Genomic DNA, 14,098 nt, shown 5'->3' on the forward strand with positions numbered 1-14,098 from the left:
GTAATTTAGATCAATGGTTACAATTGTGCTATCTGTCAGAGGTAAACTTAAAAAAAATTGACCTTCTCAAAAAAGAAAAAAAAATACACCTAGCCTATACCGACGGTCCGACCTTAATTACCAGCACAGCTGCCGCGTTCGGCGTTTCAGCGATACTTTTACATTTAATATGATCAAATTAAAATTAAATTCTGGAGTTTTACGTTCCAAAACCACCATTTAAATATGAGGCACGCCGTAGTGGGGACTCCAGATTAATTTGGACCACCTGGGGATCCTTAGTGTACACCCAATGCATGGTACACGGGCGTTCCTGTATTTTGCCCTCATCGAAATGCGGCCGCAACAGTCGGGATTCGATGCCGTGCCCTCGGGCTTGGCGGCGCAACGCCAAAGCCACCACGCCACCAGAGCGGGTCCCACTTAAGTCGAAACTGTCATACATGACCACACCTACGGTGGGAGAACTCGCAGCCCTCCGTGCCAATGAGAATTACATCAACAAAGAACCGGCACAGAAATTGGTTATATTTTGAGACTCTAAAGCAGCTCTTCACAGCTTCGTTTCTGCCTTACATAATAGAACATACGACCAGATGGTATCAAACATTAGGGAAAAGAAATTAGGGAAAAGAAAAGGAAAAGAAATGGGGAAAAGAAAAGAAACCGTAGAAGGCAGCACCTCGCGACATCGACATCAAGGAAGGATTGCAAAGAACCGAGGAAACGCTGCGCCACGAGTTCGCGCTGCCGTTGGGCCGGGCCCGACGAGCAAGTTTCTTGCCACTCCAATCGTCCAGGTGTCTTTCTTTTCCTCCCTGGTCGCGACGCTGACCTCTTTCTCCGCTGACGGCGGCACGAAAATGGGATAAATTTGTTTCTGATACGAAATAACTCGGAGTAAAGTGACCTCGAAAGTGTGCATGTTATAAAACGTTGCGCGATGTACTAAATCGTTGGCTTGATTTCGACTCGCAAGCGGTCAGCGCAGCCGCCGCAGCAACTGTCTCTGCCGCCTGGCTAACGTGTTTTCTCATTGCTACCAATGGAGTCGGGAAAACTAATTGTATTGACACCTATGAGTGACATAAATGTGCAGACGTTGATTGTGTTGACAGATGTGGGTGCTTTATTACGAGCTGCGGACAGGTCGCAAGGGCCGTGGGCCTCGGATCCGACGGCCGGCGAGCTAGACTGTACCGTTTGCCAGCGATCACCAGCTCGCCCGGCTTGCTCGTTCGCTCTACCGTGGGCGTCGATAAGCGGCAGAAGTGATCCAAATTGCTGAGCGCTACTGGATGCTTAGAGTGGACCCCGTTGAAGAGCAGCTGGATTTGCTCGTTTCATGGCGAGCGTGCCCGATATAAGCAAAACCCGCCGAGCTTAGAGCAGTTCGATGATCTTCCACCAATACTACGTACCCACAAGCCTGATGCTGCGCCGACTTTTACCCCGCCTTGTTTGCTGCTCCGGAATATGCTCCATTCCCAAAGCGCCCTTGACGAATGGTTCGTACTACTTGTAGCGGTGCGTACGCATATTGATAGCTGTCGCTGGCCGCACTTTCCGAGTCGCTGCTTTTTAGTGGATCCAATCAAAAGTGGTTGACCACGTCTAATACGGCGGCGACTCCCGCAAGTGGGAAATAGTCGCCGCTGGACGACGAAAGCGAGGACGACGATGATGGCGAGGACATCGCAAAGCACGTGCAGGAGTAGGAGACGAACTAGCAACACGAAACTCGTGCGTCGGCAAACGCGCTGGCGTGTGCATGTCACAGTTTTGTGCGATCACGTGTCCAGCTCTGTTTACATTCCTTATTTGGCCTATCTCGATGCCCTCTGAAATCGAAACTTGGACTGGTCGCTACAAACAAGACTCCAAGTAATTACCTCTCGCGCTCTGAAGCCAATGATGTTTCGTGCTGCGATTACTGGGTTACTAGCTACTTACCGGATTACCGGTTACCGGATTACTAGCTACTTATCGCAGCAGAAAAAACAAGATCGAAAATTTTTGTGTCGGTATACTCCATTAGAAGAAAATTAATATAATTATTCACCCATTTCCACAGGATTTAAATAAAGCTTAAGGTGCAGGAGATGACAAGGAGATAAAATATAAACAAAAACAAATAGGGACTCGTACTCTTGGAGTTCATTCATTCATCCATTTCTGTAGGATATAATTCTCAGCTTGGACTATAGTTGAAGATACGCGCGTGTATAGGGATTAAAAAACAAAAAAGGAACAAAACAAAATCAAAGGAGTCTTGTGTTTCTGGCGAACCAGCGACCACTTTACTTCTTTCAGTGTGTTTTTTTTTCTTTTTTTCAGCTAGCCGAAGTTTTGTTTTGTCTGCCACAACAAGATAAAGCAGAGACACAGGGCGAGTCTGAATGCCCACATTGTTTACGCAACTCGGATCACGACGCTTTGCAGAAGTACTCGAACTAGCAGAAAGAAGACAGCTCCATAGTGCCTCAACTGTCAAAAAAGAAAAAGAAAAGGCGGGCACGAAATAACAATGCACCATAGGATACTCTTCCATAGATTCTAACCAAACGTCGAAAGAGTTATTTCGGTGAACGTGGCAAACAAACGGAAATTTGCTGCCAATGTTGACTCTGAGTTCTAGAGTATAGGGATCCGTGACTGGGGTGGAGGGAAACTCCCAAAGTGTGTAAATCTAGCGAACGCAAACAAGCCTCTCTTTGATTGAAGCCTGAGCGAACGCAATAAGACTGCTGAGGTAGACGACTAGGAAAGGTGATTTCTCGTAGATACTGAATTGATTAATTTTTTGTGGACGGTAGTTAATGTGCATTTTAAGTTTCCTCCATGTCTGCATTACCTGTACATGCTCGTGATATTCTTGTATTTGTATAACATTTCTTTTTCGTTTTTTTTCTTCGTGACCTACATACTTGCTCAGTTAGTGCTTTGCCATTCTGCGAAATATTTGACAATGCTTTGTATCTTCATTATACTTGTTTCTTTATTTTTTTTAGCTTTCCATTCCTATGAATTTGGTATAGCCAGGCTATTTGTGGTCAGGATTCCATTTTTCACGTTTAATAAAGAGGAAATACGACCAGGAATCAAAGGAAGACAGAAAGACAGGAAGATATCAGAAACAGCGAACGTCACATATGCTTGTTACCAACGTTGCCAACGTCGAACAGCGTCTTTGTGGTTATCTCTTGTTGTCTTGTAGCTGGTGCTGTTTTTACGTAATTTTCCTCTACCAACTATCCCAACTCAAGATCGAAGGTCTCATTGATACGAATGCGCCAGTGTAGCGTCGAATCGCACATTTGTCTAGCGCGTCGCATCCATGTCAACGGTGGTGATGCGCTATGGAGGCAAAGCGTATTAAATACGCTGTCCTAACTGTCAAATACGGACGCGACGAATCAGTCGGAAACCTTTGTGTATGCCTATGTCACAGGGGAAGTGACGCACCGGGTGCTAGACAGGCAGATAATTTGTCCCCTATTAGAACAAAGGTTTTAAGGACAGAGAGAGAGAGAGAGAGAGGTCAAGACCCCGAGACGTGGAAGTTAACCATAATCGAGCACCGTTTGTTAGCCTACACGTAAGGAAGAGAAAAAGCGAAAGATAAGAACGAGGCAGAAGAGTGGGCACACTCACAGATGAGTGTTCATTCACGCATTCTCACAAGTACCCGTATCGCCCAGTCGCGTTCAAACAACGCATTAACGCTTTGGTGTCTTGTGTATACCGCAGTCCTTCGGTAAAGGTCTCAGCATCTTTGCATCCGAATCAGTCTAGGCAGCAGAGACTAGTGCGCACCGCACATCATTGACAGTGGTAGGAGAGACAGTGACACAAAATGCGCCCTATAGCTTCAACACATCCGCAAGAACGGAACGCGGCGCTCAATTCGATTAGGAATGAATAAGCGTTCGTGAATGCGACGCCCAACCACGCGCAGCGTAATAAAATTGTTTCACGGAGGGGAATTCCGGGTCGCAAGCTAAATCCGAAGTAAAGGTCCAGTGAAATTCTGGACCAGTGCTTCCAACGGATCTGCGCCCTGAAGGATATAACTACGTTGACCCAGTTCTTTAGGCCTATAAGGGCCTCAATAATAAACCGAGAACGCTGCCTACTATAACCTTCCGTACTGCGCGCGCTTTATGTTGTCTATGTTTCCCCGCTTTCTCTTCATCCCTCTCTCTGCGCAGCATAGCCAAGCAGCAACATCTATGGTTAGCCCCAGGGGTTCGAGCCACATGTTCGTTCTATACTTGCTATACATGTTTATCACGTACAAGATTAACCACCAGCTGAAGGTCTAGCGTGTGCTGTCACCCTCGTCGTCACTTGTATTTTTCCTCGAAAGTCTAGCACAATGTTCAGGCTGAAACAGAACCACTTAGTCCAGCGTTCCAATCTTACGCTGTTTTTCGTTGCCTTCTTTAAATCACTTTCTCTCCTCGTTCCCACAAAAGTAACCGCAAAGAAAAAGCCTTTCATCGTTCCCTTGAAAAACCGGAGCTTGAACAAGGTAGATGCCACCGCGACGAAGCGAAACACAATTTCATGCGGATAACTTTCTCCTATAGCAGAAAACTATAACGGAACAATAAAAATGAGTTGGAGTGCATACGGCAGGTATTGCCAGATCCTGATTGGGAGTTTATACCACTGTCATCGAAAAGAAAAGGCACTCCACCAGTGGAAATTTGTGGGGCAGAAAGTTGGAGGTTAACAATGAAGCTTGAGCACAAGTTAAGGACAGCGTAAAGCGCGATGGAACGAAACATGTTATGCGTAACGTTAGAGACAGGAAGAGAGCGGTGTGAATCAGAGAGCAATCGGGGATAGCCAAAGAGAGAGAGAGAGAAAGCAAGGACAGGAAAGGCAAGGAGGTCAACCAGAAGAGCATCCGGTTTGCGACCCTACACTGGGAGTGGGGGAAAGGGGAATGGAAAGAGGAAAAGGGGAGAAAGTGAGCACTGAGTGTGTGTGTGGGCGGGACACTATGCAGAGGGACACTATAAACGGTCTCTTAAGCCGGTGCACTTCAAGTATTGCACTAATGCACAATTCGCTTTTCGTGCCAGTGACGGGTGTGGCCAGAGTCCGAGTACCTTTGTCTCGGTCAACGGTCTTAAGTCCAGTCGGTGTAAAGGTTCCCGCAGAGAGAGCCGTTGTACATCGTAGCGGGGGCAGATACACAATAGGTGCTCGATGGTCTCCGCGCACCCACAGGAATCGCACATCGGGCTCTCGGCCATTCCCAAACGATAGGAGTATGAGTTCGTGAACGCTACTCCCAGCCACAAGCGCTACAGCAAGGTTGCTTCGCCGCGGGAAAGGCTAGATGGCAGTTGTAGCCGTAGCGTGGGGTCCAGGTTATATAATCGGCAATTGAAGGCACTTGAACTCCAGAGATCTTGCGACTTTTTGCGTGCATGTAGGCGAAGTTCCCTGGCAAAGGTATTGAACGCGTCAATATTCTAATTGACATTAGGAGAAAAATGATGAAGCGGGGCAATATTCTAATTGACATTAGGAGAAAAATAATGAAGCGGGGCAACACATTTAATGTGTAGGCTAGGTAACCGGTGAACCATTACAGTTATAGAATGGGTGCCAAGGGAAGGGAAGCGCAGTCGAGGATGGCAGAAAATTAGGTGGTGTGATGAAAATAGGAAATTACACAGCGTAGGTTGGCATCAGCTAGCTCAAGATAAGGGTGCTTGTGAATCGCTAGGACACTCCTTCGTCCCGCAGTGGACATAAAATAGGCTGCTGCTGATGATGATCACAGCAGCAGATACGCTGCGAACAACGTCATGAGCTGCTAGGAAGCTCAGTGGATCGTTTTCCAGACATGTGCGCGCTTCGAAATCGACACCTCTGCCACAGCAACGGCAGTGACGAAACGTGATATACTAATAACTAAGGTTTCTCACGAACGACAATTCAGCATCGCAACATTTGGGCTTATGAGATCGTCTTTCAGCCCTTTATAGCTTACTCAAAGGAGGTAAACGTGGCCCACAAGTGGCGCTCAAGCTGTCACCTACCTTAAGCCATGATTACCAAAAGGGAATCTGCCGCTACAAGTGTTTCTGTACATAGTGTTTATTGAATCGAGTAACATTGGTATTCGATAACTTCAGAACAACTTCAGGACTTCAGGACCTAAAAATCACGATGTGTGCCCTCTGCAACAGAAGGAGACCAGAAAAAGTTCTGTGCTAAATGAGTGGAAGCTGCAGGAAACTGGTCTCAGAACCCCCCTCTTGTCCCCCTCTTCTCGGAAAGTGGCCCGGCGACTAACAGACACATAAAGAGGCTGCGATAACCGAGCTTGACGTAAATCGGAGGCAGCTGTCGACAGACAAGGACCTGGCCACGAAAGTATCAACTCGCGCCTCCTGTACGCTCTGGCCTAAGGCGCAGAAGTGCCATAAATGCGATCGAAACGCGTTGTTTATAAATGGTGCGCCAAAGCGGCGCTCAGTTTTATACCACAGTAGTGGTCGTTGTTCGCTCAGCAAGAAAGTTCGCTCTTCCGTGGCCGTTCACCTCATCCCTGCTGCCGTGTTAAAAATATTGGCCGCAAGGGCGGGTAGCGTTAGAAAAACATCGCGAACACGATCAAGTTTTTCCCGTCTCCTATTTTAGTTCTCACCGCGTGACGTTTGATGGGAAGACGTCGTAAACATGGCTTCCGCGCGGGCCCCTTCGCCGGAAACCGCTCGCTTTCTATCGGCGCGCATACGGACGCTTGTTGATGGCCCCTTCATACGTGCGCTGAGTAAATTATGGCCTACTTAAGTGAGGGGCAGCGAAAGGCGATGCTGCCAGCCTATGCCACGCAGCGCTGTGGTTCTCACACAACGTGCGCAGAATGGAAGCACAGACCGTCAAAGTTGGGCGCGATCCTTTACTGTTTTGATTTGCTTGATAAGGTGATCAACTAAGCATAAAATATACAAGAAATCAGAGTGCTGTGACAAGGAAAAAAAAAAAGGAAAAATGAAACGTTGCAAGTATAACAGCAAAAGCGGACCATCTGCTTACAACTGCGTGAATGACCTACGCCTTATAGCCTTAGTAAGAGTTCCCTCACCAATATAAACAGATTTAGACAGTACATATTCCACGTAGACTGCTGAGCACTTAAAAAGCGTTCTTGCCTTTAGGTGGGATCGATTAGCCCCGTGGCACGGCAAACAAAAAATGAAAGCCTTCCTGTAGACTATATTTGCCTTCTTGTCAATTAAAGATACACACTAAACGGCATTAGCCTGCCTGTTTTCATTGCTCTATTGTGACATGCACTGTTGTAAACGTCTTTGCAGAAAGTGCGCGGGGATTGATATACAAAATGTTAAGGAGCAAAAGACCACGAGTAGCCTGTAAACTGTGAGCATTTTATAAACTTCATAGAAAAACATCTCTTAGCTTTCCAAATAGTATCCAAACAGCTTTTTGCGACATTTGCCACAAATTCAAACGAAACACGCTCGCGTGAATAATTTTTATCATCTTTCGGACTTTATAGCAAAACATCTATCGACTTTGCAAAAGGCTGTCCAGATATGCTTTCGTGACAGTTGCCACAGATTAAAGAAATATTGGCACTATGCGCCAATTTTATCATCTTTTATTTAGTAATTTATGGACTATTTGCAGCTACACTATAAATGGCGAACAGGGGTCTCAGGAGCCGCCAACAGTGGAGTGATTTGTCTTCTTAGCCATCAAGAAAGAAAGAAAGAAAGAAAGAAAGAAAGAAAGAAAGAAAGAAAGAAAGAAAGAAAGAAAGAAAGAAAGAGAAATAAAGGAAGATGGAATTAAATTGTGGTAGTGGCCAGGCGTTGCCCGGTCGTTGATCTGGTTGTCTCAATATGTGCGACGGCCGACCCTCTTACTTCCGACAGCACTAATTCGAGAAGTCTGTCTAAGTGACGGTGGCTGAACTGGCATAGGACCGATGTGGTAATTTATGTAGCCGTCCGTGAAATCATCGGCACATCTATAGAGTGCACTGCATCGATGAGGCTGCATAGCAAGGTCGGCTTGGCATGCTTTCACAAGAGTCGTGCAGACCGGATATACTTTTAAGGTTCAGCATTATTTGCTGAGACATAGTTACTAGCGCTAACAAGACTAACGAAAAAAAAAAAAAAGCTGGGATAGGACAGAGCGCTAGTGCATCAACACCAACTAGCCCAACTTTCTGCGTTAATTACTCTGCTTTCTAGTACAATGGGCACTTTCCTAACGTCTGTTCGCTAGCGCTCTGACCTGTCCCAACTTTTTTTTCCGTTAGTCTTGTTAGCGCTAGTAACTATGTCTCAGCAAATGCATCAACACCAACTAGCCCAAGTTTCTGCGTTAATCACTCAGCATTATTTCTTCCTGGGCGAAACTACAGCACGAACTTACTCCACATCCCATAAACGACGAGTCGCGCTAAATAGAAGAGTCAGTGGGCGCCAATTTCATCGCGCGACTTCCTAGAGCACACCTCATTCATTTCAAATGCAGATGAAACTCGGCACGGGCATTTACATACATCGATCGGACGCCTAATCCACGGCTGCTCGTTGCATTCGCCGAGCATAGAGCGCAACGTCTAAACGCAGGACTCAATATTCCCAGCATAAAAGGCGAGCAGCGTTCGCCGTGCATTACGCGAGCGTAAACGAACGACGGCTGCTGAACGATATCGCAGCTCCTCGACGCGTAGACGCCAGACCACTCGGGCGCGCAAGTGTTAGAGCAGCCGGGAAAGACTGCTCAACGGGGACGCTTCTGCACGGACAGTGCAATAAGGCACAGCTCCGTCACGTCAGTACATCAATCAACTATGAGTTCCAACGAAAAAGAAAAATACATATATGTATGCTTTTCGTCTCCGTTCCACCCATGTTAAGCCACGAACACGCCTACTCTAAAAGCATGAGCTATATCATTAACGTCACCAATTAAACGTGCATTCATTCATTCCTGGGTGTCACGAAGGACTTCTCATTGTTCTTCTGTACGGCTGCATAGCACGAAGCTCACACATGAATTGCCACCAGCGGATGGTATTGCCGTCACATTCGTAAACTATTTAACGTGCAGCGCTGATGCATAGAAGCCTGACGATCAAAACGATCAAAGCAATGAAATCGGTGAAAGATCACAGCTGCAGCCTTCTGTCAAAGCGAACATCCAAAGCGAGTGCTGCTGATTCATTTCCGACCGTTAGGCTTGGGATATGAAGAACTGTCATTTGGGCTCGAGGTTGTTTCCTCGATGCTACTCTCATCAAAGGCACAACAGCAGGCATGAGTAGTGATGGAACGAACGAACATCCGAGCTCCTCCATCTAAACCGGCGCACGTTTTTTTCGTATATGCGATAATTTCTTTGATGTTTCCCTAGTGTATAGACAGGATCGGGCATTACCGAACACCGGGCCCATGGTGCCGCTGGTAGAGACGTCGCAGGTGGATGATATGCTGCCGCGACAGCCCAAGGGCACCGACTGTGGCGCTACGGGAGCCGGGACCAGATCCGCGGCTCTTCGCCTGCTCCAGAATGGGCGACGGCGAAGACTTCTCGGCGAACTCATCGTAGTCATCCTCCTCATCGTCGACGACGACGTCGTCCGCGACGGCGGGCGTCATCACCACCGTTGAAGGAGCAGGTGGCGTCGATGACGACGGCGACGACTGAGGCACGGAGGGGCCGTTAGATCTAGTCGCAAGCGCCAGTCCGAACACTGAGGCCACGGTGAACACGACGCCCAACGCGATCGACCACGCGAGCACGAAGCTGATCGCGCTGGCCAGCACGAGGCACACCGCGCACGCGACGGGCACCGACGACAGGGAGCCGCGGAGGTCCCACCACCACATGGACGGGCCCACGGCCGCGGCACCGAGCACGACGTCGGAGCAGCGGCGTGGTCGCTTTCCTACAGCGGTTGACGCCAGGGTGTTGTTAGGGGCGACGACGCATGGGCCGCCGGTTTCGTGTGAATAAGAGCCCAGGGCGGTCGTCCTACTTCGTGGCTCCAGCGTTACCGCGCCTCACTGAACGAAATCCGAAAAGGGAAACAGGCACGCGGATTTGACTGGCCACACGCAGAGACGTCAGGAATCTTACTCACCGACTTGAGGATATCGCGTTCGCTCCTCGAGGTCACTTACGTCGTCTATGGAGTCTCTTTGAGGAGTACCGCGACGAGGTCTCGAGAGAGAGAGGGCCCTTGCAGCCCGAGAAATTATCTAGTAAAGGGTCGGCTGATAAGAAAACCTGCGAATTTTACAGTCGAGTGAGTCAGGGTAAACCAAGTCGAAAAGTAACCAGGGCAAAACGTTATTAAGAAACGACTGGCGCTGACTGGCACTCCTAGGTGGCTTGAATAACTGCTTACATCGCACCAAATGCGCGCACACTCTGCGAACCTCACGTACGTTTTCGCGATAAGCGCAGCACTGAGGCTGAGGGGGCGCAAAGCTCTCCAGCGACAACGCTCGCGGTACTACGTGACAAAGCTCAATGAGATCTCCACCAGCGATCAATACACTAAGACAGAAAATAAAAGCCGAAAAGACCTCAAGTAACCCCAATGTTGTACGATAGCTCAGCGAGAGGTTTAATTGAATAGCGTAGACGGGCTTCCTACGCAGGCCTCCGTTTTCACCACACGCACGTCACTCCACCGTGAAGCACATCACAAGCGACGTCGACCACACATCACGTACATTCCCGTGGCGAAGCAGTATCCTCCAGATGCGAAGCGGCGGCGATCAGCTTTGACCACAGCGTATCCAAGCGCAAGCCAGCTGACGTCACCGTCCTCCCGCCGCGGTGAGATTCAAATCTGTTGGCGATGCCACACGGTTGGAGGCAAGTAACAATAGGACTGTGCCGTCACGCCAAAGCGAAGATGTTGCTTCCGGCGTTTCGTAAATGTCGCAACACGCATTCGCAATGGGTCACGCGAAAAGACTCCTCCAAGATCGCAAGATCCGAATCCAGAAGCATTCGCTGTAGCACGAAATCAGAGAATGGCACTTTGACGTAGCTTCTTAGCTAGGCAGAGACACGCGGCGTGTCTCGTCCGTCACCACACTACGTTTGTCAACACCGGGACCCTTCTGTCACTAGCGACACGCTCAGCAAGCTAGGCCACCCAAGACACGAAGGCGCTGCCAAGAGGGTAGGACTCACAGTAGGGTGCCCTAAGCAGGGCATGAACGTAACGTTAAACAGTTTCGCGAAGTCTTTCCGGAACCGCATTGACTGATGATAGCCCACGGCGACGAAAGCACATCACATCGCTTCCAGACACTCGCAGAAGGTCCACGACATGTCACGACATGCATTAAAAGAAGAATAGATGATCATCACCACCAGCCTTGTAAGCAGTGAACTCCCATAAACGCCTAAATGCCCTTTCACCGTGAGGTCAACCAACCGTCCAAGCCTAGAGCGTTTGACGTCAAGAAGTTTGCTGTCCGTGGCCCGAGGGCCATTAGCTACCGATGACAATCACACTTGCGTTCCTTGCAGTATCTTCGTAACCACGGAGGGACCCCGAGCAAACAATTCACGACTGCATTTGCCGCTTCGCCACGGAGGGTAAGAACTTCTAGGACTGCCCTGTCGTCCCGAAAGTTGAAAGCGCCAGCGATGCACTGTCACCGGCGAACAGGTTTCCAAGACACAGCAGTCGAGCCGAGCCAAGGCACCACGAGGTCAGCGTCGCACGCGGCAGCGAGTTCGTCCGCGTCAACAGCGAGCTAACTACGGCGCATTATCGCGAACAAAGACGGCGCCGAGGCACATTCCCAGGAGCCAGAGACGTCGCCGTCGACGACGTCGCGCAGCGATCAAAACAAGAAGCCGCGGCAGCAGAGGCGGGCGAACGGCAACACCACCGACAGAAGGAGGAGGCAGCGCTTGCGACTCGAGGTTCGCCGGCTGCGAGCGTCGAAGGAAAGAGCGCGCAGTTGCTCTTGCTGTTCGGGCGCGCGACAGAGAAGGAGCGAAGAAGCCGCGTTCGCTGCTGCTTGGCTGCGTATCGGGCTCCTTCGTGCGAAAGAAAGAAGCGACTAGCAAGAAGGAGGTGGGGGGGAGGGGTGCAGTGCGGAAGAAACGCCGCTCGAGCAGTGTGGGGAGAACCAGCGCCTTGGAACGGAGCCTGGACGGTGCCCCGTGGCGAGCCCAGCCAGCGAGCAGCAGTCGAAGCAGGCAGCAGCTCCCACTATATGCGCGCACAGGCACGCACACACAAACACACACAAAACTCCTCCTCTCTAGCCAGCTCCAAGAAGTTAAATGACAGCAAAGAAACCCCACACGGAACATGCGCGGGTCAAAGAAAGACGCGAGAGAGAAAAAGCGGGCGTAGGCCTCGGAAGCCTCAAGCTCAAACTCCGAGGGAACGAAGAGAAAGAGAAGAGGGAAGAAAGAGCGGGGCGCAGTAGGAGTGGATGTGGGAGGGTTGCGGTTCCGCTGCTAGGAAGCCCTGTCGTGCTAGCGGGCGCTAGCGTCGAGACCAAACCAACAGAGGAGGCCCGGACCCTATACCCGGCGGTGGCAGAGCGTGTGTCGCTCGCGAGCCAAGATCCCGCGTCGACAGATGCTGCCTCTCGCGCTGCGCGCCGGCTGCAGAAGCCCTTCCTCTGGCTTGCTCTGCCTTCCCCCGCCTCCACACTGGGCCGCTGCTCGAGTCGGGAGAGCCTCTCGGGTGGTCCCTTTGACGACGCGTGCGGCAGCAGAGCACAGCGCGCGACTGGAGGTAATGCTGGATGACGGCGGGGCTTTGCTTTGATGAGGAGCGCAGGACGACTATCGTCGATGGCCTGGAGGTGGCGCCTAAGCTAATGTAGCTGGCTTATCGGCATGAGGAGTAGGCTTCGCCGCAGCACCGGCGGACGTCGGTTCACTCCTGCCCGATGTCCTGCGCCAGCTTTCGCACGTCCAAATTACTTCTGGTATCAATCAAAACTAGGGCTGTGAATACGTACACAATACGTAGGGCGTCAGTGTTTCGTAAGGTGGCATTAACCTACTGCGCATTAACCTGCAGCATTGCTAATCATCACCATCATCATCAGAGTTATTATTATTATTCTTATTATTATTATTCTTATTATTATTAAGCGCTAAAAATCATGGTTCACTCATTGTAACACGGTTCACTCATTGTAACACATATGCCTGAAAAATGTTCATGATCAGGCACGAATTGTTAAAATACTGTTCCTTGCTCTTTACTTTTCATTTCTTGTTGATGTTACTTTTCCTAACTTTTTGCACCTTTGTCACTATTGATTTCATGTTAGTATTGTGTTGATATATTGTGTTTATATTATGTTCATATTTTATGTTTTAGTGCACGTCCGTCTGCCGACTTTGCCGGGCGAAGTCCCTCAAGCCACTAGAGGCTTTGACAGGCCCGTTTCATTGCCCTGTATACGTTATGTGCAATAAAAGATTATTATTATTATTATTATTATTATTATTATTATTATTATTATTATTATTATTATTATTATTATTATTATTATTATTATTATTATTATTATAGTGGAGAACATGCCAGTGGCGCTGTAGGTGCTGCCATGGCTTCGGCGCAAGACGCGAACTCGTGTTGCTGATGCCAAAAGCTAGGACTGTTTGTACAGTGTCTCTTGATCCCTTGGAAGAGCTTTAATAAATTCCATTTTCATTATTATTATTTGATTTGAAAATGTATAGGCAACTGAAAGAGAGATAAGGAACGCATGAAGCACTCCGGCAACTGTCACGGAAGGGGCACAAAGCCTGGGAAAGAAGGAATAGAAACATGGAAATGGAAGATGGCGAGAACGAAAGCAAAGAGAAAGTATGAAGAAAGCAAGATTGAAGATCTCAAACAGTAATGCTATCCAAATGCAACAAAAATGGAGTTCGACTGAAGGACCAGCAGGCAAAACAACTGCGCACTAACAAAAATTTCCGAGCGCCGGAGTCATAAAGCCACCATACGCAGAATGAAAGTTTAAACTAAAGTCCTAACCACGGGGAACAAATCTACTACAAATGTTGACGTTTAGGAGCG

General features: G+C 48.9%; 1 protein-coding gene across 5 annotated transcripts in view; it reads right to left on the reverse strand.

Moving 5' to 3' along the window:
* dnc (phosphodiesterase dunce) overlaps positions 1–14,098 on the reverse strand; it is a 708,859-nt gene that overhangs the window by 424,209 nt on the left and 270,552 nt on the right. The window contains exon 1 of one of the 5 annotated variants that reach the window (XM_075671518.1): positions 9,448–11,957. The exons of 3 other annotated variants lie outside the window; for them this stretch is intronic. In XM_075671518.1, coding sequence (XP_075527633.1) covers positions 9,448–9,899 — 452 coding nt within the window. In that variant the 5' untranslated portion in view covers positions 9,900–11,957. Of the gene's footprint in view, positions 1–9,447; positions 11,958–14,098 lie in introns of those variants that run through there. One more of the 5 variants, XM_075671519.1, reaches the window with a different exon arrangement.

This window comes from Dermacentor variabilis, chromosome 10 (assembly GCF_050947875.1).
Source record: "Dermacentor variabilis isolate Ectoservices chromosome 10, ASM5094787v1, whole genome shotgun sequence".
NCBI lineage: Eukaryota > Metazoa > Arthropoda > Arachnida > Ixodida > Ixodidae > Dermacentor > Dermacentor variabilis.